This window comes from Anabrus simplex, chromosome 1, assembly GCF_040414725.1.
Source record: "Anabrus simplex isolate iqAnaSimp1 chromosome 1, ASM4041472v1, whole genome shotgun sequence".
NCBI lineage: Eukaryota > Metazoa > Arthropoda > Insecta > Orthoptera > Tettigoniidae > Anabrus > Anabrus simplex.
In genome coordinates, this window is record NC_090265.1 from 819306741 (window position 1) to 819334213 (window position 27473).

At 42.0% G+C, this 27473-nt stretch overlaps 1 protein-coding gene across 2 annotated transcripts in view; it reads right to left on the reverse strand.

Moving 5' to 3' along the window:
• The window catches only part of LOC136857575 (SET domain-containing protein SmydA-8), a 210208-nt gene that overhangs the window by 64743 nt on the left and 117992 nt on the right, over positions 1-27473 (reverse strand). The window contains exons 6-8 of one of the 2 annotated variants that reach the window (XM_067136348.2): positions 22942-23174; positions 17746-18005; positions 8082-10741 (exon numbers count right to left, since the gene is read on the reverse strand). In XM_067136348.2, coding sequence (XP_066992449.2) covers positions 10500-10741; positions 17746-18005; positions 22942-23174 — 735 coding nt within the window. In that variant the 3' untranslated portion in view covers positions 8082-10499. Of the gene's footprint in view, positions 1-8081; positions 10742-17745; positions 18006-22941; positions 23175-27473 lie in introns of those variants that run through there. The other variant, XM_067136349.2, reaches the window with a different exon arrangement.

The window sequence follows — 27473 nt, forward strand, 5'->3', positions numbered from 1 at the left end:
CAGATTTCACATACATGGGGGAAAAACAGTTTCCATGGCTTATGCCTCAACCCTCGTATAATTTTTGTGTTGATACACTCATACACGAAGTCCAATCGAAGACTGAATACCTAATGAATAACATTTGATGAGAAAACTGGGAAAATATAGACCTATCAATAAATAATGGCATGTTTAGACAAAATAAGATTAGAGGAAAGAGAGATTAAAAAATTAAGAATGGAAGGATTCCAAGGGAGAGTGAAAGGGAAACGCGGTCCAAAGTGGTCTGAGAAGAGAAGAATAAAGCATAGTGGAATAATGAAGGAATACTGGAAAAAACGGAATATGAAACAAAAAAGGAAGGATGAATTGAAAATCATATATGGTCCCTAACAGGCCTCATCGTAAAGAAGAATGACATGTTTAAAATAAAGAAATAAATATGCTGACTGGATTAAAGCCGGGCTTTCCGCCAAATTACATTGGCCTTCATCAGGGCATGTCTGCTTCCGACAGTGAGCAAAGAAATTCTTCGAAGGAATGTGGAAATCACGACCATACCATCCACGCCCCCCTCCCCCCCCCCCCCCGCCCAAACTCGACTCAGGGATCGTCGCGCTGTGCTGTGGTGGTTGGGAGGGAAGTTACTGATTCACCGCCCTCTGTGGGCAATTTCTTAAGTGCGTCGGGCTGTGCCAGGGTGGTGATATGCACTTGAGCGGTCATCATCGTCTCTGCAACGTTATTTTCGAAGGAGAGCTGCGTTTTGGCACGGGTGGTAGTATGAGGACTTCTGAAGGTATCTTTCAGAATATGTAGGTTTCTTTTACATTGCCTGTCCTAGTGTAGCATCATTCATCTTGTATACTAATACATCATTCTACTTCCATTGTGAACTTGATCTTGCTGTTAATGGAATTTAGGTGCTCCAAAAATTAATTTAATGTTTCCGTTCCATGTGGCCAGACCGAAAATATGTCATCTACGTAACGATAAAAGTACTTAAGATTCCAATGACGCTGTAGTTAATACAGTAGACTCAAAGTGTTCCGGTCTGGCGCATTCTTAGGAAGTACAATATAATTCCAGTTTTTACCACGTACCGGAAGTTCAAATCCCTGTTTCGACCAGTCGAAGAAAAACCACATCTTGAAACACCGGCGTGTGTGAAGTTCCATGTGGTTGAGGTTGCCCATATATTGGCATGATAATAAGGCGTGTTAGCGCCAGGGTGAAAGAACACATCAGATCAGTCAAGAATGTCGCTCTTTCATCCTCCACGGAAAACGCTATAAGCCAGTCTGCCATAGCAGAACATTTCTACAATACAGCCCATGAAATCCTCTTTGATAAAGAGAAGGTCATCGCGCCTGTAAAATACTTCTAAGCTCGACTTGTAAGGGAAGCCATAGAGATAGAGCTGCGCCCAAATAACATCAACAGGAAAAACGGCTTCAAGTTATCAAATACATGGAGACCTGTACTCCAGAAATACATGCGTAACACCACCATGGCACAGCGCGACGCACTCCAGAAACTGTCGACAGAAGACGGTGAACTTCCCTCCCAACCACCACAGCACAGTGGGAAGATCCATGAGTCCAATTAGTTGGGGGGCCGTGGATAGTATGGGCGTGACTTTCACGTTCCTTCGAAGAATTTCTTGGTTCACTGTCGGAGGCAGACCTTCACATGAACTGATGAAGGCCAATGTAATTTGGCGGAAAGCTCACCGTTGTTAAATATATATAAGTGACTTTAATCCAGTTAGCATATTTATTTCTTTATTTTAATACAATGAGCCACGAAAAGCTACGTTTATTGAGACTGCAATGTTTGTTAAATTGATAGTTAATAAAAGCATAATTAACGAAGATGAGATTGATGCTATGTATTTTCCTCACCTTAATGTAACTGCTGTACTGTGTTTTATACAGGGTGAAGCGTAATTCGCGCACTCGGGCGTCGCAGCGCGACTCCTCACATGCCAGCAATAAAAAATGTCTCTTACAAAATTTCGTCTTGCGAGTATATCCGGTAGAAAACGGACGTTAAAGAGTAGCAATCTGGCAACACTGTAACCATACGTACGTTAACTACCGCTGTCAGCATGCCTCCGTCGTGCTGTGTAGTTGGTGCAGTGGGTAGAGTTTTGGGTTGGCATGCAGGAGGTCGATGGTTCGATCCTGGGTTGAGGCGCATTTCTTATTTGCTAATTTCCATCTGCCATTACCTACTGTAATACAGAAGACACCGTTTCTGAGGTCACATGTACCCTACATTTACAACATAATAATAATAATAATGCATTGAGATACGTACTAAACAGCATGCGGTTATCAGACGCAATGTTGAAAGGCAGAATTATTGGAACCATGATGATAACACATACAAATTGTAACCGAGTTCGGACATTATTCGCAGAGCACGTTGTTAGGCCTACCGGTAACGTAAGGCCCTAACGAAATGTAATGGACCTGAACGAGAAAAGAGTTGGTACTAATCTATGGGACCATTGGAGGAGGGTACAAAGAAAACAGGTTTCACATCTAGTAGATGAAGTGGTGCGAATAAATTCACGCCCACGGCGTGGAAAGGGCGCCTTTCAAAGCTGACCAATGAAAACGATTGTTCGTCCATTTCTAGGATCGTAGTATGTAAGTGCAAATGGTTTCTAGAGGACCCACTGCAATCGCTGTTGACGATTAAGATGCCAGATACCATACCACCTGGACTACATTTACGAAATAAAAAAAATACGCCTCAACCCAGGATCGACCACTCGACCTCCTGCATGCTAACCCAAAACGCTATCCATTGCACCAACTGTACAATACGACGAACTTCTGCTGACAGAGGTAGTTGCCCTACATGTGGTTACAGTGTTGCCAGATTGATAATCTTCAACGTCGTTTTTCTGCCGGATATACTCGCAAGATGACATTTTGTAAGAGACGTTTTTTATTGCTGGCATGTGAGGAGTCGCGCTGCGACGCCCGAGTGCGCGAATTACGCTTCATCCTGTGTAGTGGTATACTGTCTCTCATGTTTGTATTCACACTAGTCAATTCTCTTTTGAAGACTACAGCAGTTCATCAAAAGATGGAATGCTTATGTGTAGAACAGTTGTGTCGAGTCTGTAGAAGATGAAAGTACGGTGTAAAGAAATACAGATGTTTCTAAATTCCCATTACAGACTTAGAGGGCTTTCAGTGGGGACCAAGATGGTTAAGTTTAACGTAGGAACTTGTGTCCGGAAACGTACCGTATTCCCGCTATCCGCACAAAAACCACCACAGTAGACGTTCACAGCTCCCCCCCATTTTCGGTGCTCTGTCCGACTCCTCTTGCTTGTCGTCTGGGTCCAATTACAGGTGGGGCCTTATGCGACGACCACGGACGTCAACACAGACACGGTACCTACATATCATGTTCTCATACACATGATCACCAATCCCTGGTCCTCTAACATCCGCCGCAGCCATTACCTGCGCCAGTAGGTCTTACTCGCTTACACAGGGGCCTCGTAAATCAAGTTTTCATGTGACCCCACAGGTAGTAGTCTAGCGGTGTCAAGTCAGCTGAACGTGCGGGCCAAGTAATCGGGCCACCACGAACTATCCACTATTGCCCAAATCTTTGGTGCAGGTGAACTACTGTACGTATAGCTTACTGCTGTGCACGTAGAACAGAATTACTGCTGTACTGTAGTATGAACGAAAATCGCAAGTACAACAGCAGGTACAACACTTCTCCGTGCGGATCACACACTCAACTGAATGGCATGGAATGTCAGCAAACCTGTACGAGTATGAGACATCACGTGATTGTTCACTGACGTACGTACTCTACTAAGTGGCGGTGACAATGCGTGAGATTTGAACATGTGCTGTGGTGGTTTTTTTACGGGTAGAGGGAAGACGTGTCCTTTCTGGACACAAGTTCCTATGCTAAACTTAACCGTCTTGGTCCCCAGTGCAAGCCCATAAAGTCTGTAATGGGAATATAGAAACACCCTGAATATTCTTTCTTTATCTGTCTTTTAAAAATGGGTGAGCCCAAACTGGTCTTCTTCTTCTGCAGCTTTTCCCAGATCTGTAGGACCACTTGTGCGAACTGTGTCACACGTGTGGGTTTGACCCAATTTTACGGCCGGATGCCTTTCCTGACGCCAACTCTACATGGAGGGATGTAATCACTATTGTGTGCTTCTATGATGGTTGACAGTGTAGTGTTTTTAATGTATATGAAGAGGAAAGTGTTAGAACAAATACCGAGTCCCCGAGCCAGAAGAATTAACCAGACGCGATTAAAATACCCGACCCGGCTGGGAATCGAACCCGGGACCCTCTGAACTGAAGGCTTCAACGCTGACCATTCAGCCAATGAGTCGGTCGGTGAGTCCAAAATCTATTTCTCCGTTTTCGGCGATTACGTAACCAAGTGAATAGATAAATAACAAATGGTGGTTTCTTCCAGTGTGAGACTGATATGATGGAGGCTCTTGGTAGCTTTAGGAAAGTCGTGACGTTGCCAAAAGAAGCGCCACCAAAAACACTGCTCGCTTCGTGAGAAGGATCTCTTACTCTAGAATTCTACTTGTGACAATAATCCTGACTGACCTGCCGTGTCTGACTTACTTAATGTCACAATGTTTGTTCAAAAACGAGGTGTAACTCCAGTTACGAATCTAACAGTACGACCATCATATGCTTGAAAAAAGTTTTCCAGTCGCTCGAACACAACGTAGATATTTGACATTTTGACGTAGAATAATAGTTTCGGAATTGTACTTGGGTCAGTGAGCGGTGCATAGTAACAAGCGTCTGACCTCGGTATGACGCCATCGGGTGATGCAATAGTGTGCCCATCTTGAGGTACTAAAACAGACTCTACATCTTGCCAACAGTTAGTGCAGATCTGGACTCTGGCATTGTTGCACGTCCTGTGATGTTCTGTTTCGATCGTCTCAGTGGGCTCTACACGAATATAGCAAAAACAATTTAATAGGGAAAATTAAACAAAATTGTGGTGCGAAGAAGTGAGAAAAATGTCTTTCTTAATCCTTTTACTTTCAAGGGATAATTTCTCCCTCGGACTCAGCGATGCATCCCACCTCTACCGCCTCAAGGACAGTGTCCTGGAGTGTGAGACTTTGGATCGGGAGGATACAACTGGGAAGGAGGACAAGAACCTGGCCCAGGTGGCCTCACCTGCAGTGTTGTCCAGGGCCTTGTGGGAGATGGGAAGATTGGAAGGGACAGAGAAGGAAGAAGGAAGGAAGCGCCCATAGCCTTAAGTTAGGTACCATTCCGGCATGGAGGAGAAGTGGGAAACCACGGAAATACGCTTCGAGGATGGTGGAAGAGGGAATCGAACCCACCTCTACTAAGGTGACCACCCGAGGCTGAGTGGGCCCAGTTCGAGCCCTCGTACCACTTTTCAAATTTTGTGGTAGAACCAGGAATTGAACCCGGGGCTCCAGGGATGGCAGTTGTTCACCCTAACCCCTAAAACACAGAGGCGATTTATTTATTGTATTTATTTATTTATTTATTTATTTATTTATTTATTTATTTATTTATTTATTTATTTATTTATTTATTTATTTATTGTAGGATGAATCATTGCTGATACAAAGATGAAACGAAAAGTAATACACAACTTTCTTTTTTTTTACAGTGTGCTTCAGGTTGCACCGACACAGGTAGGTCTTACGGCAACGATGGGATAGGAAAGGTGTAGGAAAGGGATAGGAGTGAGAAGAAAGCAGCCGTGGCCTTAATTAAAATACACTCCCAGCATTTGTCTGGTGTGAAAATGGGAAACCCAGGTCTTCCGACAGTGTGGTTCGAACCCACTATCTCCCGAATGCAAGCTCACAGCTGCGCGTCCCTAACCGCACGCCCAACTTTCTTTTACGAATATTTAGTGAGTTATATAACAGAATTATGCACAAACATTCAGCGGAAGCAGTGTTGTCCTGACACTGGCGTTAAGTGTAGCCTAAAGGCGTGAAGACGTTTAAAGTAATTTTATTTCGACATGTTTCTTTGTTTTACCTTCATCATACATTTATTATACTCACCGGAAAAGAAAAACGGAACACTACGTATTTACGAAAAATTGTAATGTTAGTCCATTTGTCACCTTGTATAAATTAAATGTTGATTAAATGAATTTCATTTCTATATACAGTAAAACGTGATCAAAGCGGAACTTGAATAAAGCTGAAACTTGTCAACTACGGAATATTTTATCGGTCCGGGCGAGGCTTACGGCATTATAATGTTCTTACTTCTGTATGATGCGGAATCTCCTTAACGCGAAAACGGAAACTAAATGTGAAAGAATTCTTGAAAATTTACTTGTTCAGTGCGGAAAATATTAGGAACTGATGCAGTCCTACGTAGAACATTTGTGCATTTCTGGTGCTGGGATGATCGATGTCATTGTTTGGACAAACTAACGTACGTGTTTGTACAGAGTGATAATACGGATGGTGGAACGAATGAAGTGCTTCAAAACGCATCGGCAATATCCAACTTGTGTCAAGTAAGAAACGTAAACGTTCCCTGCGAACTTCATTCGAAATGGTGAACAACTTACGTCACACCACATTTTTTTTTAAATCAGCTACATCCCTTCTAGCAGTGACAAAGAGGAGGAGACAGAACAAGGGGGCGAGCAAGAATATGAAGATCAAAATAAGATCCGAACCCACGAACAGGCCCACAGTTCTTATATGACGTAAAGCAATTTGCCATCACATCTAACTCTTCCACACTCCTTGAACTAATGTACTGAGCTCAGGACTGCTTTCAGAAAGACACGATTAGAAAGAAAGAGGAAACAAGTTTCTTTGCTTGATCTGTGGATGAAAGCTTAGTGTTGTGAAGTACTGTATAAAGTTTTGTGACGGAAATACGTTATACGAGCGTATATCCAGTGTTCTGAAATAGTGTAATATTATGTGGTACCGGGCGAGGTGGCCGTGAGGTTAAGAGCGCGCAGCTGTGAGCTTGCATCCGAGAGATAGTGGGTTCGAGCCCCACTGTCGACAGCCCTGAAGATGGTTTTCCATGGTTTTCTACTTTCAACGTAGGCTAAAGCTGGGGATGTACCTTATTTAAGGCCACGACGGCTTCCTTCCCACTCCTAGGCCTATCCTAACCTATCGTCACCACAATACCTATCTATGACGGTGCGACGTAAAGCCAATTCAAAAAACTATAGTGTTGTGATAGTGCTAAAGGTCCGTCTCTGTTGTGTAGTGGCTAGTGTTATTAGCTACCACCCCTGGAGACCCGGGTTCGATTCCCGGTTCTGCCACAAAGGCCCCTGTTCAGTACAGCAGATGAGGCCGCCTGGGCGAGGTACTGGTACTCCTGCCCGGTTGTATCCTCCGACCATAGTCTCACGCTCCAGGACACCGCCGTCGTGGTGGTAGAGGTGGGATCCCTCAGTCCGAGGGAAAAACTAACCCTGGAGGTTAAAAGGATTAGGAAGTACAAGAAGGAGAAAAAGATATTTTTCAGCAACGAATTTGATCTTTAACAATAATCTCGCGTTATCTGGTTTTAGCCTGCCGGTGAGACTCCGCTAGTGAATCGATTTTTAAAGCAAGCTCCGAGACTGATGATCTCATTGTTTAGCCCCTTTAAACAATCATCACCCCGCCACCACCACGATTTTGTTCAATATTTTAAAATTGAACGGGCGCACATTAATAATAGCCAACGGCCGTAGCCGTGTTGAAACACCGGATCCCGTGAGATCTCCGAAGTTAAGCAACATTGGGCGTGGTCAGGAGTTGGATGGGTTGCCACGCGCTGTTGGTGGGGGGTAAGGGAATGGAGGAGCGGAAAGGAACTGGCCACCCTACCGCACGTAAACTCCGGCTCAGGAACACCTCTGCGGAGGTTCGGACCTGCCTTCGGGCAGAATAACCCTTACCTACCTATTAATAATGGAAACGGAAAATGGCGTGCCCTGTGCTGCATCGTGCGAATGACCTCAATTGGTGAAATTTAGATGGGAAATTAAAAGAAAGGTGCAAAATATGGTTCAGGTAAAGGATTTATTTCCGACAATTTCCAATACTGTTCCACACGGATATAATTTTTCTGGTCAAAAAAAGTAAAAACTTCTCGCTTATGAACATTCCAAAAGATGGTTTTGTGTTTTCAGTGATATTGTTTTTTATATTTTAAAATAATTTTAAATAATTATACTGTTCAAATTATCATTCTGTCCTAGAGATTTTAGTATTATTTATTTGGCTAAAATGTTACAAGTAACACGAAGAAATCGAGGGAGAACACACTGTCTTAAGCTCCGACTTGTGTTCAACCAGACACTTCCAAAAAAGTACCTTGTATCGTGGCAAATGTTTTACGTTGAAGTAGTACGCAGCAGGAGAATTGGGAGGGGGTAAGTGTGAACAGTTAGCTGCTGGGATCTCTAAGCTCTATACTCCTACTGTCTTCCTGTACGACTAATTATTTTTCTCTGAACTCAAATAGTGTGATTTGCATAGTTTGCTTTCGCCGGAGAATTCAACATCTATGATCGTCAGTGGTGTAAGGAACAGCCCAGGAAAACAAGTGTGGAACTGATTTTATCGCTTTGTGTTCATGGTTAGTACGCTCAAGCACAGTAACTATTGGTTAAGTTACTCTTTGTCCTTGTAGCAGTCTGCAAGCGTTGTAGGAAGATATCTAAATAAACAATACTTCTAACGCGTTTTCCCTTTTCATTCTTGTGTTTTAAACGGCGTATCCTTGCTATTGCAGCAAAACCTCGTATCTCCCAATAGTTCTCTTATCCATTATTTTCCTTAAGCTTGGTCACGCCTCCCAGCCACAAATAGATATGACGTCCATCAGAACCACTTTGGTTGTGTTCATTTTCCTATGCTTATCCGTAAAAGTAATTGCGTGCTGTAGAAATGTATGTTTGCATGACGTATTTACGCACTCCTACAGTACTATTATTATTATTATTATTATTATTATTATTATTATTATTATTATCGATACGGCCAGTTTTGGGCCACGTTTACAGAATCTTCCTTCTGTCACGCAGACTGATACCCTTCTCTTTACACTCTCGCCAAAGATTCTTGCAAAGGTTCTTGAGTTTTTGACTTCTTGCTCGCTCTTCCATCGAGATGTTCCGTGGCTTCGCACGTTGCTCTTCAGACGCATCCCTCATTCCCGCAACCTTCTTCCTAAATGATGTCCTTTCTCTTATATCCTTCTCCTTGATACCTATTTCTGTCAGGTCACTCTGCACCTTTGTAAGCCATCCCGGCTGGTTTTTTAATTTAATTTTAGTTTAGTTTTCCTGCAGAAGAGGTATCCTGTTGGCCAATCTCCCAGGGGTCATTCTTTTGACGTGCCCATAAAATGTCAGTCTCCTTTTCCTCATCACAGTCGTGATTCTTTCTACTGTCTTGTAGAGCTCCAAATTCGATCTTAACCGGAATGTGTTTGGGTCACTCGTCGACTTTCTTGGGCTTAAGATTTTTCGTAAGAATCTTCTTTCTCTTTTTTCAAGGACTTCGTCAGTATAATATATTTAAAGTTCATTTTCCCTTACACTTTAGCATAGGAAAATTAACACAACGAAATTTGTACAATTGGACTGCATATCCATATGTTGCTGGGAGACGTGACCAGTCTTAAGGATACAATAATAATAATAATAATAATAATAATAATAATAATAATAATAATAATAATAATAATAATAATAATAATAATAATAATAATAATAATAATATTGGCTTTACCCTCTAACTACTTTTACGGATTTCGGAGACGCCGATGTGCCGCAATTTAGTCCCGTAGGAGTTCGTTTACGTAGCAGAAAATCTACTGACACGAGGCTGAGGTTTTTGAGCACCTTCAAATATCACCGGACTGAGCCAGGATTGAACCTGCCAAGGTGGGGTCAGAAGGCCAGCGCCTCAACCTTCTGAGCCACTCAGCCAGGCTGTTAAGGAGAATAATAGATAGGAAGAGCATTGGGAGATGTGAGGTTTTGCTGTAACAGCTATGTTAATTTTGCCCCCCTCCTCATAAAATCTACCAGTCAAATTTAGCCTAATTATCGACTCTCACATAACGTCTGGAGACGAACTCAAACCCAGGCACATATTGGTCGATCTAAATCATATACTACCCGTATGAAGAGTGAAAACGAAAAGTGGTCCGTTGCTCTGTGTTTTGTCCACGTTAAACACATAATTCATCCTTAATGTCATCATCCTCTATCGCAGATATTGAAGAATATTTTATGCCATTGCATGATAAATGCCAACTTAACAATGGAAGTATTCAGCAATATTTACTACATTTTCAGCGTACTAAAATTCAGAAGGTGCTTAGTATGCATTATATCACTGATGAAACCTGGAATGATTACATGAAAACTGAATGTTTTTTTTGTAAAAATATGTACAATTAAGGCAATTACTAACACTCACACCAAAGAACAACATTATGGAGAGTTTAAAATTTATTCAAAATTGTTTGCCACTCCTTCATACGAGCCAGAGCATCCTTAGCAGCTTCTCGGATCATGCCTTCAGAAGAATTCTCTGGCTCATATGAGAAAATTTCAGTCGCTTCTTTTAAAACATGAACAACTTTCTTCAGTTGAATTGCAAGTTCCTTTTTGGTCATTCTCTTGCTTTCAAAGCCTCGTGTTGCCAGAACCATGATGGGCGCATGTAGTTCGTAGAGGCATTCTCCTGAGAACAAAGGAATTTACCATCAGGTAGTTTGTGTTATACCACTTGTCTGAACCTGGCAGAGTGTTATGATTTCCGTCAGATCTTCTCTCCAAGTATAACATGCATTCATGCACACTGAAGAATGGAAGAAAACGTAATCATTAACTGGGACATGCGGGGGAGATGGAAAATGAGGGTTTGTAATCGCCTATCTCGCCCATGTTAATTTTTGCAAAATCATGTTTCTTTTTTGAAGAAACTAAGAAACACATACATATAATTGGGCAGCATATCCAATAATCTGAAAATTAAATACCTTATACTATACAGAATGTTATGTATTATACATCATTTTAAAGCTTAGATTCCATGCTTGATGAATCGCACAAAGAAAGGCACAATTTTAAAACTTTCCTTCATTCCAAACCCCCTTAATCTAATTTCTAAAAATCCAACTTTAATATTCACCTCAGTGAACACTTATACTCTAAATAAACCTTGAACGTGTTAGGTCGTGTTCGGTACATATCGAAGATATGTTAAGTAGAGAACAAATATGGCCAACCGGACACCAGTGGGATCTGAGCCCGCAACCTGTACTTAACATCTCTTCAACATGAACTCCGGCATGTTGCAATATAAATGATACTCGTAATGTTATGTCATACAGTAGCATATGATTCCAATACAAGGGGGGTATTAATGGTGGACCTTAAGAAGAGACTGCTATATACTAGTTTCAGTGGAGTCCTTTTATAAGCACAGATAATTTAAATCATCAATACAACCCCCCCCCCCCAAGAAAATAACGAAAACAAAGTTTAAAAATTCGGGTTTCAATTGCTGCGAAATGTATTATTTTCGTGTGGTATGATTGTCACTTTGCTAACACAGTTAGAGAGGGACAAAGAAGATGGAGTTTAAATCATCCAATATCGAGCTCTCAAGTAAGTTTAATTTTTACTATTAAAAAGGATTTTCCGATTATTGTAAGACTGAAATAACGACTAGAAGTGTTAGTTCGCGTATCGCCGACGCGCGAGCAATCTACCTCGTCTCCCACAATGCTCTTCCGATCCATTATTTTCCTTAAGACTCGTGACGCCTCCTAGCCACACGTGGATATGCATTGGAAGAATGCTCATTATGTTCATTTTTCTACGCCAGTTTGTAAAGGAAAATGTACCCTATTGTACCGTTCTGTGGGCCAAAAGTCATGGGAATACACTGAATGTTATGTTAATAAGGAGTTAATCCTCCGCGAGCCGCCAAAACGGCAACAATACGGCGAGCATCGATTCTACAAGGTATTGGAATCGTTCTGGAAGGTTCTGGATCCACGCATCTTGCACTGGTACCCACAATTGGTCATGTGTAGTTGGTGCGGGGTTAATGGAGCGTACGCCAGCATCGACATCACCCCATAAATACTCTAGTGGTTTAAGATCTTGAGGGCCAATCCCTGGTCGCAACTTAACTGTAGTGTACCTCCATCCACCTGCGTGATACTACAGATCGGCAAAATGGCGCATTGTCCTGTTGAAACATGGCATCTCTATCAGGATATTCTAGGGCCAGAAAGAGATGCACATGGTCTGAAAGAATATCCAGATAACATCCACCTGTCAGCGCTTCCTACAGACGGACAATGGGACCTAATTGCGACCATGAAAACGCCGCGCAGACAGAACATAGCTAACCTCCGTCTGGACACAACCTTGCTAACACATACTATCCATAGCTCCATGGGGCATTTGGCACACTCCCACGCACTCATCAGCGCGATACAACTGGAACCGGAATTCATCGGACCATACCACGAGCCACCAATGTTCCATGGTCCATGTTTGCGGGCCCATGCACGTCGTTGAGCTCTGTGTCGAGGTGTCAGCAAAGGGACACGAGTTGGTCGCCGGCTGGTGAAGCCTATGTGGTGCAGTTGCCTCCTTACAGTCCTAGTAAAAATGGGTTCCTGACTCCCAACATTCAACTCGGCGGTGATCTGACTCACAGTAGCCCGTCAAGTGCCCATTATGATTCTGCGGATGCGACGTGATGTCCGTTCGTTAAACACCTGTGGTCTTCCCGTGCGGCAGTTTACGTGGGTGGTAACATTCTCTCTGCGGTATTGAAGATCCACCTTCGACACTGTCGACCTCGGAAACCCGAATTCGCGTGTAATCTGCGCAGTGCTATGACCCATACGTCGTGTGCCGATGATCATCCCACGTTCAAAGTCCATTAACTCGCGACGTGTTGCCATCTTCACAACACTGGTGTCTGTAACACACCGCTCAGTTACGCCACAGCTAGCCGCAACGCTCAGGTGTCATACATGGCACATTTTCTAATGGGACACCTCTTTCCGCGATTTTTTGACCACTCGGCGTATATTTTCATGAAGTATTTACGCTCTCCTACAGTTTAATGCATTTAAGGTTCATTTCCCTTTACACATTAGCACAGGAAAATGAAGACAATGAAAATTGTTCTGATGGACTGCGCATCCATGTGTGGCTGAGAGGCGTGAACAGTCTTAAGTAGGATAATAGATGGGAAGAGCATTGTGGAATACGAGGTACTGCTCGCCCAGCGACAATATATCCGCGTGTATATTATCAGTACAGGACGCATCAGTACATTGTGGTAAATGAGCATGCGCTTTTAAAAACGGACATTGGTCCTCTGTGTGTTATGAGAAAAATTAAAAAGACAAATACTATTTCTACTTTGTCGTTAAGAATAGTATTCAACTTGATCCAGGAAATTATCCTCTGTAGGAAATGACCCAAATAAAAATTGAATGGTGTAGGAGTTTAAGAAAAACTAACTCCTGTAGCTTCTATCTGGGGCGTTAAAGCTACCCTGACTAATTCGGTGTTTTCTGCCGAAAGTTTAGATTGTCATTATCTAAAACCGCATCGATTACAACCCAGTGAGATATTCATGCAGAAAATACTAGTGAAATATCTTCATAACTAACTTCTCATTCCTTGGGTAGATTAATGTTTACATGCAAAATTTAAGAAATATACAGAACTGGAACACTTTGTCATACATCAAACATACATCATACCTTAATCACATAACAGTTTTTGGTAACTCTCAATAAATCTAATGGTAATAAGAAAGAAAATTTAAAAAATCCTCTTAAACCATAAGCATTCATGGATTATTTTTCAAAGAAATATGAGTTCTTTGTGATGAACTTTACTAACAAGGGTAATCCATGGTGTAGCGGACACTGATATTTTTACCTACCGCAAGACGAATCTACATGAGTATAAAATCAATTAGGAAATTCTGTTGAATGGACTAATAGTTTCAATATTTCAGCGTTAAATGTTTCAAATAACAGTTATAAGCCGTTAATCTGCTCAACTGATGCACAGAGTTAATCATAAAGAGGTCCACGTACCTCCAGCAGCCAAGTGTTCAGTTATTCAAAGTTATTTCCGACCCTAGAACTACTAAGTTTATGTATGAAGTATACCAGACCTTAAGTCAATGAGAAATACCAGACATACTCAACAACTGTAATTAACTACATACACACTAAACACCCTGCGTTATGTCCGAAGGGTGTTGTAACTGTTGTTTAAAAAAAAATTAAAAGCCAGCGTTCCCCTAGCATAAGCACTGGTTCTGGAATAAAATATAAGGTGGTCAGCTTCGATTTACCTTTGAAACTCCCTCTTTCTTTCTTTCTTTCTTTCTTTCTTTCTTTCTTTCTTTCTTTTTTCTTTAATATTTATTTTCCTTTCTTTTATTCCCTTCTTTGCAATGTCCGGCCACCTGTTGCTACGCATGTAGAAGTATTTTGTTTAAACAAATAATAATAATAATAATAATAATAATAATAATAATAATAATAATAATAATAATAATAATCGTATCGCCTCAGCTATCGTGTGCAGACATTTCGATTTGACGCCATCTGGCTGTCTGCTCGTCAATTTCGACGTTCCGTTTTACTCTAGGTCCGCTAGATGGCAGACAGAGTAAACCGGATCTCTCTTGGGCGTCTATGGCTGAGATTTAATTAATTTTGTCGGGTAAATACCAAATGTATCACCAGAGATCTTTTACATGCCGACATCGTACGACATGGAGTGTCGAATGGACTTTTTTCCGCCCTTCAAAAATCCGACTTCCTCTGCCGGGTTTGAACCAGTTATCTTGGGATCCGGAGGGCGACACTCTACTACGGATTCACAGAGGCAGCTTTTAAACAAATAAATAAACCACTACCAAGGCAACAATGTGTATGAATTATATATCAATACAAAGAGGAAATTCTTTAGAATATAAATAATTTAAACAAATGGAAAAGTTCACGATTTCAACCTCTCTATGGTACACGATTCTACTCGAGTAGTACTTAATACAGTATTGATACATGTGACTTAAAATCTTTTCAATTTGTCGAACACACAAGTTAAATATAAATATTGCACTGTAACATACCTGTAAAAATAGAAATACACACTCATAAGCAAAGAATGCCTCTCTAAAGAACCAGAGATACAAGGAAATGCCATTTGGTCCTTGTTTCAATAACAGCGAAATCCTGACATTCACCTCCCCGCGGTAGAGAGGGGGCAACGAGTGCATATAAAAATAATATTTTATATGCAGTCGGCTAACGAATGAAGGGACCGATTATCTTCCGGTATAAGGAGATCCCCTATAGGCTACCAAGTGCCAACAGTCTCTTTGAGAGTGGATGAGCGGGTATGGGTAAGGGCACTCTATTGTCCTGGGGACAAGAAATTGTTACCAAAGGCGGAGGAACCAGTTTGGTCAACGGCATTAGGATGCAGAAGGCAACGAGAAACCACTGTATTAAATATCCTGAGAGATATTCCAATAAATCCACATGGAATGGCTGCAACGTCAAGATCAGAGCTGGCCGTGTGGATCGTCTACCTCCGTTTGGAGGCGACGTCATAAGAAGAAGAAGCAAAGAATGACATTTTTCATTCTTGAAATAACATATAATAATTTCGTGTGGCTATTTCTAGCCGAGTGCAGCCCTTGTAAGGCAGACCCTCCGATGAGGGTGGGCGGCATCTGCCATTTGTAGGTAACTGCGTGTTATTGTGGTGGAGGATAGTATTATGTGTGGTGTGTGAGTTGCAGGGATGTTGGGGACAGCACAAACACCCAGCCCGCGGGCCAATGGAATTAACCAATGAAGATTAAAATCCCCGATCCGGCCGGGAATCGAACCCGGTACCCTCTTAACCGAAATTCAGTACGCTGTCCATTCAGCCAACGAGTCGGACATGAAATAACATCATCAGATTCTATAAAGTCACATTCAAATATTTAAAATATTTCTGTTTATTTCTGTTTAATTCTTAGGAACCTGAAATCTGGAATCTATCTTAATGATTTTCTCCTTCGTCTCTACTCCAGCATTTTTATTCCACAGGTAATCACGCCTTGTTTATAATGCAATATTTATATTTAAGTTGTGTGTTCGACAGAATGGAGAGTTTTTAAGTTACATTTAACTGCGTCGGCACTGGAAGGTGTGACTTCTTTCTTAACAAGGTATTGATAAATTTGACTATAAATAACATAACGTACAGTTAAAATGTTACGAAGCATGAAAGGATACATTTTAAGGAAATATAGAGAAGCGAATGAACGAAAGTTCAAAGATGACTCGCAACTGCAAATTTTACGTTACGGAACCAGTGCCTTGGCCACGAGAAGTCTTCTCTGAAAGCTGGCTTACGTGATGGCATATAACTGTCGTTCGAAAACTGAAAGGCTAAAATCTCGAAATATTTAGCCCATTCGAGATAATTTCCAGGTAGGTATTAATTCTGTACTCACACCTCGCGAAGATTTGACGAAATCTGTGTCAGCAGCACTAAAGACTCCGCTCGTAACTTATCTCGACATTAACATAAATTACGCTATAACTTTAAATTAAACACACATTGACTTACATAATAATTTGAAGGGTTTATGCCGAATGAAATGGGATAAACTAGAGGAAAAACAACAGACTTTCCCAGTGACCTTAGTCTACCCAATGGCATAAACCCAAAATAACTTACCATGTCTATTATCTGAGTCAAAGATATCAATCGAAACACGCAGAGACTGTTGACCAATGCTGCAAATTAATGACCATCAAGAAGCACGATAACCGTCAATAAATGTGATGCTTATTCAACGCCTTAATCTTCCAGAAAAATAGACAGATGGCAACTTACCTTTTTCATGAGCTACTTCATATTCTAAATTTTAAGGACAAAATAAGAACGTAATATTATGTATGTCTAGTATTAAGACGAAGAAATTGTAATATTACGTTGATTCTAATCAATCAAAATATTTCTGTAAGCAATACTAAGTAAAATTCTCTTTCCCATCCGTAATTCGAATTCACACTTGTCTTCAACTTCAAACAGTCTACTCTAAAATTAGGAAATCAAGGATATAACACGACAACTCGGGTCCATCACACCATATTAAAGATATCACACTATTAGCACTCGGGTAGAGTTCTAGGAGATTTGCCCTGTTGTACGGTTTAATATCGTCATTCCTTTTCATATTTACTCGCGACTAAAAATTTAATTTCGTAACATAACTTAACAGCACTGTTTATTTTTTGAGTTTAGAATAATTTTTCCTTAAATGTAACCTATTAATTTGTCACTAGCTACGAACCGTATTTCATCGTTTGATGGCCTATAACTGGAAGAGCTAAATGAAGTGAACTGCGGAAAATGTAACTGAACATAAAATTTAAGAAAAACTCACATGGAAGCTAGCTTTCTCGAGGTTGCCTCCTTCTCACTCCTACACCCTCGCTCTCCTCATCCCAACGTCGCCAAAAAGCGATCTGCATTAGTGCTATGTTAAAATACTGAGAAACATAGAAATCTGATAGCTGTTTTCTACTAAATTTTAGATTTCTCTTTCGAGGGTAGTGACTAATAACGATACAAACCTGCCCCCATTTCAGAAATACCATGGAGGAGCTAAATCATACGAACCTCTGAGCCTGGAGTATCCTGGTTCCAACACGTCAAATACTTTGAGGATGCTCTGACAGATGTCCCTCTTGCGTTTCAACTGCTCATCCGTCATCTCGTTGATGGTATAACCGTCTATCTTCCCGTAGAGTTGACTCAGTGAGTGTTTTACACTCAGCATGTGGTAATGGTTTTCGTGGAGGACGTTGCAGTACCGCTTCAGGAAAGCCTCGAAAGCCACAACATCGTTTACGTCGATTGCCTCCACTTCTTTGCTGATCCTGTTGGCAGTGGAAGACACTATTAGTTAAGTGAAATAGGGGGTAATAAGCGAACCTTACATAGAAAGTTAATTATTTCTAAGATCCCATTACCGAGCTCGATAGTTGCAGTCGCTTAAGTACGGCCATTATCCAGTATTCGGGAGATAGTGTTTTCGAACCCCACTGTCGGCAGCCCTGAAGATGGTTTTCCGTGGTTTCCCATTTTCACACCAGGCAAATGCTGGGGCTGTACCTTGAACAAGGCCACGGCAGCTTCCTTCCCATTCCCAGCCTTTTCTGTCCCATCGTCGCCATAAGACCTATCTGTGTCAGTGTGACGTAAAACAACTTTTAAAAAAGATCCCATTAGAATAACTCCGTGGAAAAATATAGTTACATATTTACGCAGCAGCCATGGAAAGTTACCTTTTACTTTACAAGTGAAAAATGAGTAAATTAAACTTATCACTTTGGTGGTTGTTGTGTAGGCCTACAATATTTTATTCTATATTACGGTGAACCATCCAGGGTTGTTTTTTTCCTCGGACTCATTGAAGGATCCAACTTCTACCGCCTCAAGGGCAGTGTCCTCGAGCGTGAGATTTTAGGTCGGGGATACCACTGGGAAAGAGGACCAGTACCTCGCCCAGGAAGCCTCACCTGTTATGCTGAACAGGGTCCTTGTGGGGGGATGGGAAGTTCGGAGGAGATAGACAAGGAAGAGGGAAGGAAGTGGCCGTGGCCTTAAGTAACGACCATCCCGGCATTTGCCTGGAGGAGAAGTGGGAATGCACGGAATACCACTTCGAGCATGGCTGAGATGTAAATCGAATCCCCCTATACTTAGTTGACCTCCCGAAGCGGGTCCAGCCCTCATACCAGTTTCAAATTTCGTGGCAGAACCGGGAATCGAACCCGGGCCTCCAGGGGTGGCAACTAATCTCACTAACTACTACTCCACAGAGGCGGACACTATGGTAAAATTAATTATTTTAAATTATATATTTAATTAAAAATAATGTTGACACGGTGTCACGCAAATCATTCATGTTTGACTCCTGCAGTGACGTATTTTGTCTTGTTGTGTTTTGTTGCTCTGAATGATATAAGAAGTGTGTAACTGGAGTTATGTGGCAATAAAACATCAAAATTAATCTCATTTGAAGTAGTGAACAGTACACTAAACTACCGGAGTCGTAAACATTGTCCTTCGTTCCTGTATTAATGAAGATATTGCGAACTCTATGATATTCTATGATATATTTATTTGTCGGAAATGGATTAACCTACATATTAGTCAGCACGGTGATGGCGCCAGATTACTTGAGCTGGGAATTCAGAGACTTCATTTTCTGTGGTGATGGGTAAGGAACCACAGGGCCGCATTGAGACGATCAAACAATGGAACTCAACCATTCAGAAGTGATTTCTAATCAAAGAGAGCGGAAAGTAATACCGTCCGGAAAAGTGTCATTTTCCGTACTCTTTCGAGTGCCGGAGGAAGGCATTTACGTCGTCATAATGTGAAATCAAAGCTATTGTCTTTGTTGGCTTTGAAAAAATAGAAGCTTGGAGATGCTCTACGAATTTAAAAGACCTTAATTCTTAAACAATGCATTCAAAATTGAAAATGAAACTATTCTAATTTTTAGACTGCAGTGGTGCTTTTCGTTATTATTTGATATTTTTTAAAATTAGTAACTACAAAACTTCATGTTTAAACATTTCTCTACGTAACCAGTAAGGTATTCAAAATATCTTCTTTGAAGAAACCAAACTTAGGACGTCACAATGCTCTTCCTATGCCTCGTTTTCCTTCAGAATGGTCATGCCTCTTACCCATATATGATTATGAGTCCATCAGCACAATTTTCTTCATTCTCCTATGCTGGCGTGTAAAGGAAAATGAACCTTACCGTACCTTACAGTAGGAATGTACGTTTGTGTCACGTATTTACGCAATTGTATAGTACTTCGTATACAGTACTTAAGGTTCATTTTCCTTTACACCTTCGCATACGAAAATGAACACAACAAACATTGTTCTGCAGGACTTCTTCTTCTTCTTCTTCTTCTTCTTCTTCTTAATCTGTTTACCCTCCAGGGTCGGTTTTCTCCTCGGACTCAGCGAGGGATCCCACCTCTACCGTATCAAGGGCAGTGTCCTGGAGCGTGAGACTTTGGGTCGGAGGATACAGTTGGGGAGAATGACCAGTACCTCGCCCAGGCGGCCTCACCTGCTATGCTGAACAGGGGCCTTGTGGAGAGATGGGAAGACTAGATGGGCAAGCAAGGAAGAAGGAAGGAAGCGGCCGTGGCCTTAAGTTAGATACCATCTCGGCATTTGCCTGGAGAAAAGTGGGAAACCACACAGAAAACCACTTCTAGGATGGCTGAGATGGGAATCGAACCCACCTCTACTCAGTTGACCTCCCGTGGCTGAGTGGATCCGTTCCAGCCCTCGTACCACTTTTCAAATTTCGTGGCAAAGCCGGGAATCGAACCCGGACTTCTGGGGGTGGCAGCTAATCACACTAATCACTACACCACAGAGGCAGACTCTGCTGGACTTTCATATCCATATGTGGTTGGGAGACGTGACATGTCTTAAGGAAACTAATGGATAACAAGAGCATTGTGACATACGATATATTGTTAACACAGACGCTTTCACGACCTGTACTTGTAGACATGATATAGGCTTTTAGGCTTATGTCGTGTCAAGAAAACGTGGTGAAACTCTTAACGTTTCGCAGGGAGCTTTTGCTCCGCGCCTTCAGAAGAAAATCTCGACTGTTAACGAGAAAAGATTTCTACAGTAATGAAAAATGAAAATCCATAGCTTGTTTTCAGTCATTAGACCGGGTCAGGAATGGAATAAGCCCCATCTAGCGACGAGGATAGAAATTGTGCCTGCTGCGAAGCCTGTCGCACTCCTCTGGGGCAATGATTAATGACTGAGAGATGAAATGAAATAATAGTGCAGAGTGTTGCTGGAATGAAAGATGACAGGGAAAAGCGGAGTACCCGAAGATAAACCTGTTCCGCCTCCACTTTGTCCAGCACAAATCTCACATGGAATTACCGTGATTTGAACCACGGAACCCGGTCGTGAGAGGCGGACGCGCTGCCACTTTAGCCACGGAAGCTTTCCTACAGTAATGAGGGTTTGAATTTAAGAATGCTTTACTGTTTGACGCTGTTGTGGTACGATCATTCGTCGCCAGATGGCTCGCTGTATGCTGGCACAGCGCTCCAAGCGGGAGCTGACGACACCATTAAGCTCCAATTAAGATCTTTGACCTTGGTTCGTTCTTATCACGCCGTGTGTGCGTGATAAGTAACAGAGAAGTAATAGGTCATGAGACGGATCAGGGTCAAATGTGGTAGAAGAAATAAATAGAAAATAATAAAATAAAGTGCAATGAAAGACACCCAGGTTAGAATAGAACAGAGCTGAAGAATGGAAGGAAAGTGTGTGGAAAAAACACAGGATGGCAATAATGTGAGACGGTGTGGGAGCGGGGTGGGCGCATAGCTGGTGTACACACGTTGCTACAAGTTGCTTTACGTCGCACCGACACAGATAGGTATTATGGCGATTATAGGACAGGAACGGACTAGGAGTGGGAAGGAAGCGGCTGTGGCCTTAATTAAGGTACATCCCCAGCATTTGCGCGGTGTAAAAATGGGAAACCACGGAAAACCATTTTCAGGGCTGCCAACAGTGGCGTTCGATCTCACTGTCTCCCGAATACTGGATACTGGCCGCACTTAAGCGACTGAAGCTATCGAGTTCGGTGGTGTGCACACATAATGAAAGTATGACACTTGATGCATAGCCTGGAATGAACCATCTGGTGATGAGGAACGTATGAATTTGGAAAACACCGAAACGAAATAACAATAGTGAAAGGACAGTCTTAATGGCTGGCAACCACATATTACGTAATTAATAGCCAGTGTCCCTGCTGAAATTATTGTTGATGTTACTTCTTACGCACACACGGTGTGAGAGGAACGAACATCTAGTAAGACTCGTTGGCTGACTGGTTGGCGTACTGGCCTTCGGTTCAGAGAGACCCGGGGTCGATTCCGGCCGCGTCGGGGATTTCAACCTTTATTGGTTAATTCCATTGGCCCGGGGGCTGGGTGTTTGTCCTGTCTCCAACATCCCTGCAACTCGCACACAACACCTAACACTGTCCTCCACTACAATAACACGCAGTTACCTACACATGGCAGATGCCGCCCACCCTCATCGGAGGGTCTGCCTTACAAGGGCTGCACTCGGCTAGAAATAGCCACACGAAATTATTAAACAAATATACAAAAAGGTCATGAAAACATCTTAATCGGATCTTAATGATATCTTCAGCTCCCACTTGGAGCGCTGTGCCAGAATACAGCGAGCCATCTGGTGACGAATGAACGTACCGCTTACAGCGACTAACGGTGAAGCATTCTTAAATTCAGACTCTCATTACTTTAGAAGACTTCCTCGTGAATAATCAAGATTTTCTTCTGAAGACGCGGAGCAAAGTTCTCTGTGAAATCTGAGGAGTTTCACCTTGTTTTCTTGACACGGCATAAGCCCAAAAGCCTATATCATGTCTACGAGATATTGTTTCTTCACCGACAAACTATTTTGGGCTTCAAAACAAGAGCCAATTAAAAGGATTGTTTGTGAAGAGTTCGATTGACTTGACTTTACTCTTCTAATGACAAGAATTCAACACAAGAGTATTTTATCAAACAACATTCAAGTTATTGTAACTCTGTAAGTATTTATAGGTTCACATGCCAGTTGTCGATCATCGTGTCTTCAAAACTCAGCTCCTTATGTGGCAGTAACTGCTCATGATTCAGCCTTCATAAGGGCGGTTGTTCATGATGTACAGAGTCCCTTTCATGTTTCAACAGTAACAAGAGATTTTATGTTAGAGAATACAACCTGTCCATAAGGAGACACACTTTCTCGGCTGTGATGGTGTACGTGTCGCAGTTCTCACACCGCCAAACAGCTGAATTATCGAGGGGTGCCGTGGACAAGACGTATCCCGGCTGGCATTTGGGGCACTTGAGAGCTCCAGCATACGTTCCTAGTTCAGTAGGGTCTGAACAACGTCGACAGCAGCAGTCGAAGAACTTGCTCTCTTTAAGGTGCTCGCGCCGTTTAAGGGTGCCCTATTAACAAAAGAACGTAAACAAAAGGTTATATAGCATTATGTTATCGGACATTGATGTAAATAATAATAATAATAATAATTGTACCGGGCGGTACACCTCCACTCCGCTAATTTAAAATGTGCGCCTGTTGAAACTCCTCTGCTGGAGGAAGTCTGAACTTTATTGACAGTATTAATTTCCTACCGTCTCAGAAGATGTCACCACGTGGAAAATTTTGAGTTTTTGAACTGTGTCATTTTTGATGTGTTTTTGTTTCGCTTGAAGTAAGAAGTGTGAGCTTTCTCTTCTAGAGGACACTACTGAAGATCTACAATAGTGCAACCTAGTGCGGAGTCAAAGAACTATTTTTTGGAGAAAATTTAATTTCAAGAGTTTGTTCTTTGTTAAATTTTTTTCTATCATTGTTTAAGTTGGCAATATTTACCCCTTTCTTCCCCTTGTTATGAATGTATCCAATCCCGAATTTCTTCAATTAATTTCTATCCAATCAGATGTATCTTCCCCCAACTTGAATCTGATGCGGGGTCCTATCCAATAAAGAGTTTGTGGGAGGGTGTTTTCTTTCCCCTAACGCCTAGAAACTTCCGCGAGAGTATTTAAACTGCTGATTTTTGGGTCTCTCGGCCACTTCTGTTCCATCTTTCAGTGTGTTAAGTACACAGCAGGGGGCGGGAAGCGCCTCTTTCTTCTCCAGCCGTTCAACACAAGGTAATGGCCGATTAATAACTTCTTTCTTTGCTAGCTCAGCAGTTTAACTTTCGGGGCGGGTTCTAAGCGTTCAGCCATGTAACCTTTTCCTAAAATGTAACTACTCCTTTCATATTTTCTCTTTTAAAACGACATATTGGGATAGAGAGTGCTAACCCTCTCGAGCTCCCACTCACATTGTCTTGAGGTGAACTTATTTTCCCAACCTATTTTTCGTTAATGTAAAACAAATTGTTCTTTTCTTAAGTCACCTCTTTAGCATGGGATTAGCCCTTGTATTAACGGCCTAGTGCCAAGTAGGTCTTAATCAAAGTGTATTAGGAGTGCAAGTTCGCCTCCTCTCAAATTGTTATTTTAGAGGTCATTTAATTAACCTGCTTTTCTTTTAATAGACCTCAGTAGATTGGGTATTTTACCCCTGTGTTTATGTCCGTTGAGGACAACTTGAAGGTGGAGTTTGGTGTGGCCTGGGAGAGGCTTAAATTTTGAGAGCGTGTGGCTCTTTTGAAAATTCTGGGTTGTATGCCTCATGGAGGTTTTTCAGTGTAATTTGGAGCAAGGGCTCCTAGGTATGAATGGGGTTTTCTCCCCCTCTGTTAAAACTTGTGTTTGGGGTAAAACTGAGCTGATTGCCCAAGCATTGTGAAGTCAGGGCGCGAAGCCCAAATTCTGTAAATATTGTAACTAACCCCTTTTGAATTGCTACTTTGTACCTGCCATGCTTGTTATTTCTTTGTTTTCGAAAAGAAAATATAACCTTGTTAACTTTTAAATTAATTTTACATTGCACTATAATTTCGTAGCTTGAAACCCATTCACACCCGCACCTTCTTTCACCTCTACCTACCACGGAAAAGTCCGTAACAAGTGGTAGCAGAGCGTGGTTGAATGGGTCTCAATTTAGCCCCTTTTGACGGCTACACATTGTTTTGATCCGAACTCTAACCATTTTCTCAGTTGCTGGAATTTTTTGACCTTTTCAAAATTGTTCTGTCATCATGCCCGGCCCTCGTGATGTTCTCCTTCTTAACTATTTGCGTAAGGAGGAGTTGATCTATGAATTAACTATCAGAAATGTGCAATCTGGAGGCACGGTTGCAATAGACACTAACAAGCTTAGAGAGTCCCTTGATTTGCCCATTTCCATCCCCAATTTGGGAGAGAAAGAAATTGACGACTCTATTTCCACGATCACGGAGAATATTACTGGGCTAGCTTCTGTAGTTAGTTTTTTTGATGAAAATGATCCGTCTCCTAATCAAATTAAGCGTGTGCAAGGCAGGCTATATCATTTTTCGAATAGGGTTAACGATCTGTTGTCTCTAAAACTGAATGATGTTCAGAGGAAGGAAGCTAGTACGCTCCTGGAAAATATTTCCGAATTATCTAGTAAGGTCACTCAATTGTTAACTGGGGAAGTTCCTCCCAAATCTGATCAACCCACCATAGTAAATGCAGGTAGTGAGGAAGCGCCTCCCAAGGGAGAAGTTAATAGAATAACCGTTGCTGCTCAAACTATCCCTGCCCCATTGGACAACGAGTCTGAACGCCGTGCATCGCTGAGTAACATCCGTTCTGAATTAACTTCCTTGCCATTGAAACCTTTACCTACTATGTCACCCGGGTTTAGTAGCTTGCCTCATCCATTGGCAATGTTGCTCAGAGGTATATCTAAGTTTTCCGTTAATACCACCAGTGACGTAATTTCATTTTTAAGATTTCTAGTGGAATTTCAGGATCATGCCCTTGTTTTTTCTCTTTCTCCATGTCAAATCTTGCAAATTATCTATCCGTATGCTATTGGTATTCTCTCTGATAAAATCGTAAGAGCCATTGCCGAGCAATCATCTATTGAGGATTTCCATGCCCATTTGCTAGCTAACTTCATCCCTGCTAGGGCCAGGTCCTCCCTTATTCAGAAGTACTATTATCGTGTACAGCGCTTGGATGAAAACTTGGCTGATTTCATACAGGACATTAAGTTTTATACTAGGGTGTTTGCCCTTCATTTTCCTGAAGATCAGATTGTACAGGCTATTGTAGAGGGAATATCACCTCCCTATAGGTCATATTTGTGTTTCGCGGCGTGCCCGCAAACTTTCTCGGAACTTGAAGCATTGGCCGTCTCAGCGGAAGGAGTTAGATACGCCGATTCCTTGCGTGTCGCGAAAGAACCCCCGCCTTCCATTAGTAATACTCGGCCTCCACCTCGCCGATCAGTCACCCCCCGTAAATGTTATGCTTGCGGGTCGCCTGACCATCTGCGCAATAAGTGTCCTCTGATCAAAACTAGTAGGGCAAATAATGGAGCTGGTTCATCACAAGGCTGTTTTAAATGTGGGGCTTTCTCACATATCGCAAAGAATTGTCCCAATTCGAATAGCACCCCCTCCTGCTCAACTTCTGGTGTAACTTCCAACAACAATCAAAAGTGACTAGTGGCTGCGGCTGAGTCAACTAATTCTGCTTCCCAAGGCTCAGCCCCTGGCAAAAAGGTCGAGAATTCAGGGAACGATAAGTCTTCGAATACATCTTTTGAATGCCCCAAAGAGTGCCTTAGGATTGCGGCGGATACCCCCGCACCTGTTCCTTTTCTTAAGATTGAGTTAAATAACGAGCCTATAACAGCTCTCTTAGATTCAGGCAGTGTTTGTTCGATTATTTCGGCTGAATGGTATTCTAAATTGAAAGCTGTTTGTAAACTACCTGACTACGTCTCATCTCCTATTCAATATGTTTCGGCTAATTCATCTCCATTAGAAATTCTAGGTTCCGTACTGGTCAAAATTCGTATTTTTAAATTTACATGGAAAATTAAATTGTTTGTGGCTAAGTACCTGCCTTGCCCCATCATACTGGGAGCGGACTTTATTTCTCACACTGGTCTTGTGCTCGATCTTCAGAGTAAGTCGTGCACATTCAAATTTGCGTCCAATTGTAAAATTCCCTTGTTAAAGTGTAATTCTGTGTCATGTTCATCTATTTCGCCTACCCAGGATGAGATGTTGTTAGACCTTAGACATCTACCTGAGGAGCAGGCTGATAGTATTCGTAAATTATGTCAGTCATTTCCAGAGGTGTTCTCTGATACTCTTGGTGTTACTGACCTTATTGAATACAAAATTGAGGTCACGGATTCGATTCCTGTCCGTTTTCCACCTTATAGGCTATCTCCACCTAAAATGAAGGCTCTGAAAGAAATTATCGATCAGATGTTGAAGGATGGTATTATTAGGCCCTCTAAGTCGGCGTATTCATCGCCTATTTTTCTAGTCCCGAAACCCCAAGGAGGCTTCAGGCCTGTCATTGATTACAGGGCTCTCAATCGGAAGGTGGTGTTGAAATCTGTGCCCCTTCCTGACCTTCATTCTTGCTTTTCATGGTTTCGTAAGGCCAAGTTCTTCACTATCTTGGACTTGAATCAGGCCTATAATCAAATTCCCCTTGCCGAAGAGTCTAAACACCTTACAGCGTTTGCCACGGACTGGAATTTATACGAATACAACCGCGTGCCTTTCGGGCTCCCCATGGGGGCAGCTGTGCTCACTAGGCTACTAGATAGGGTCTTCTCCGACATCAAATTCGAGT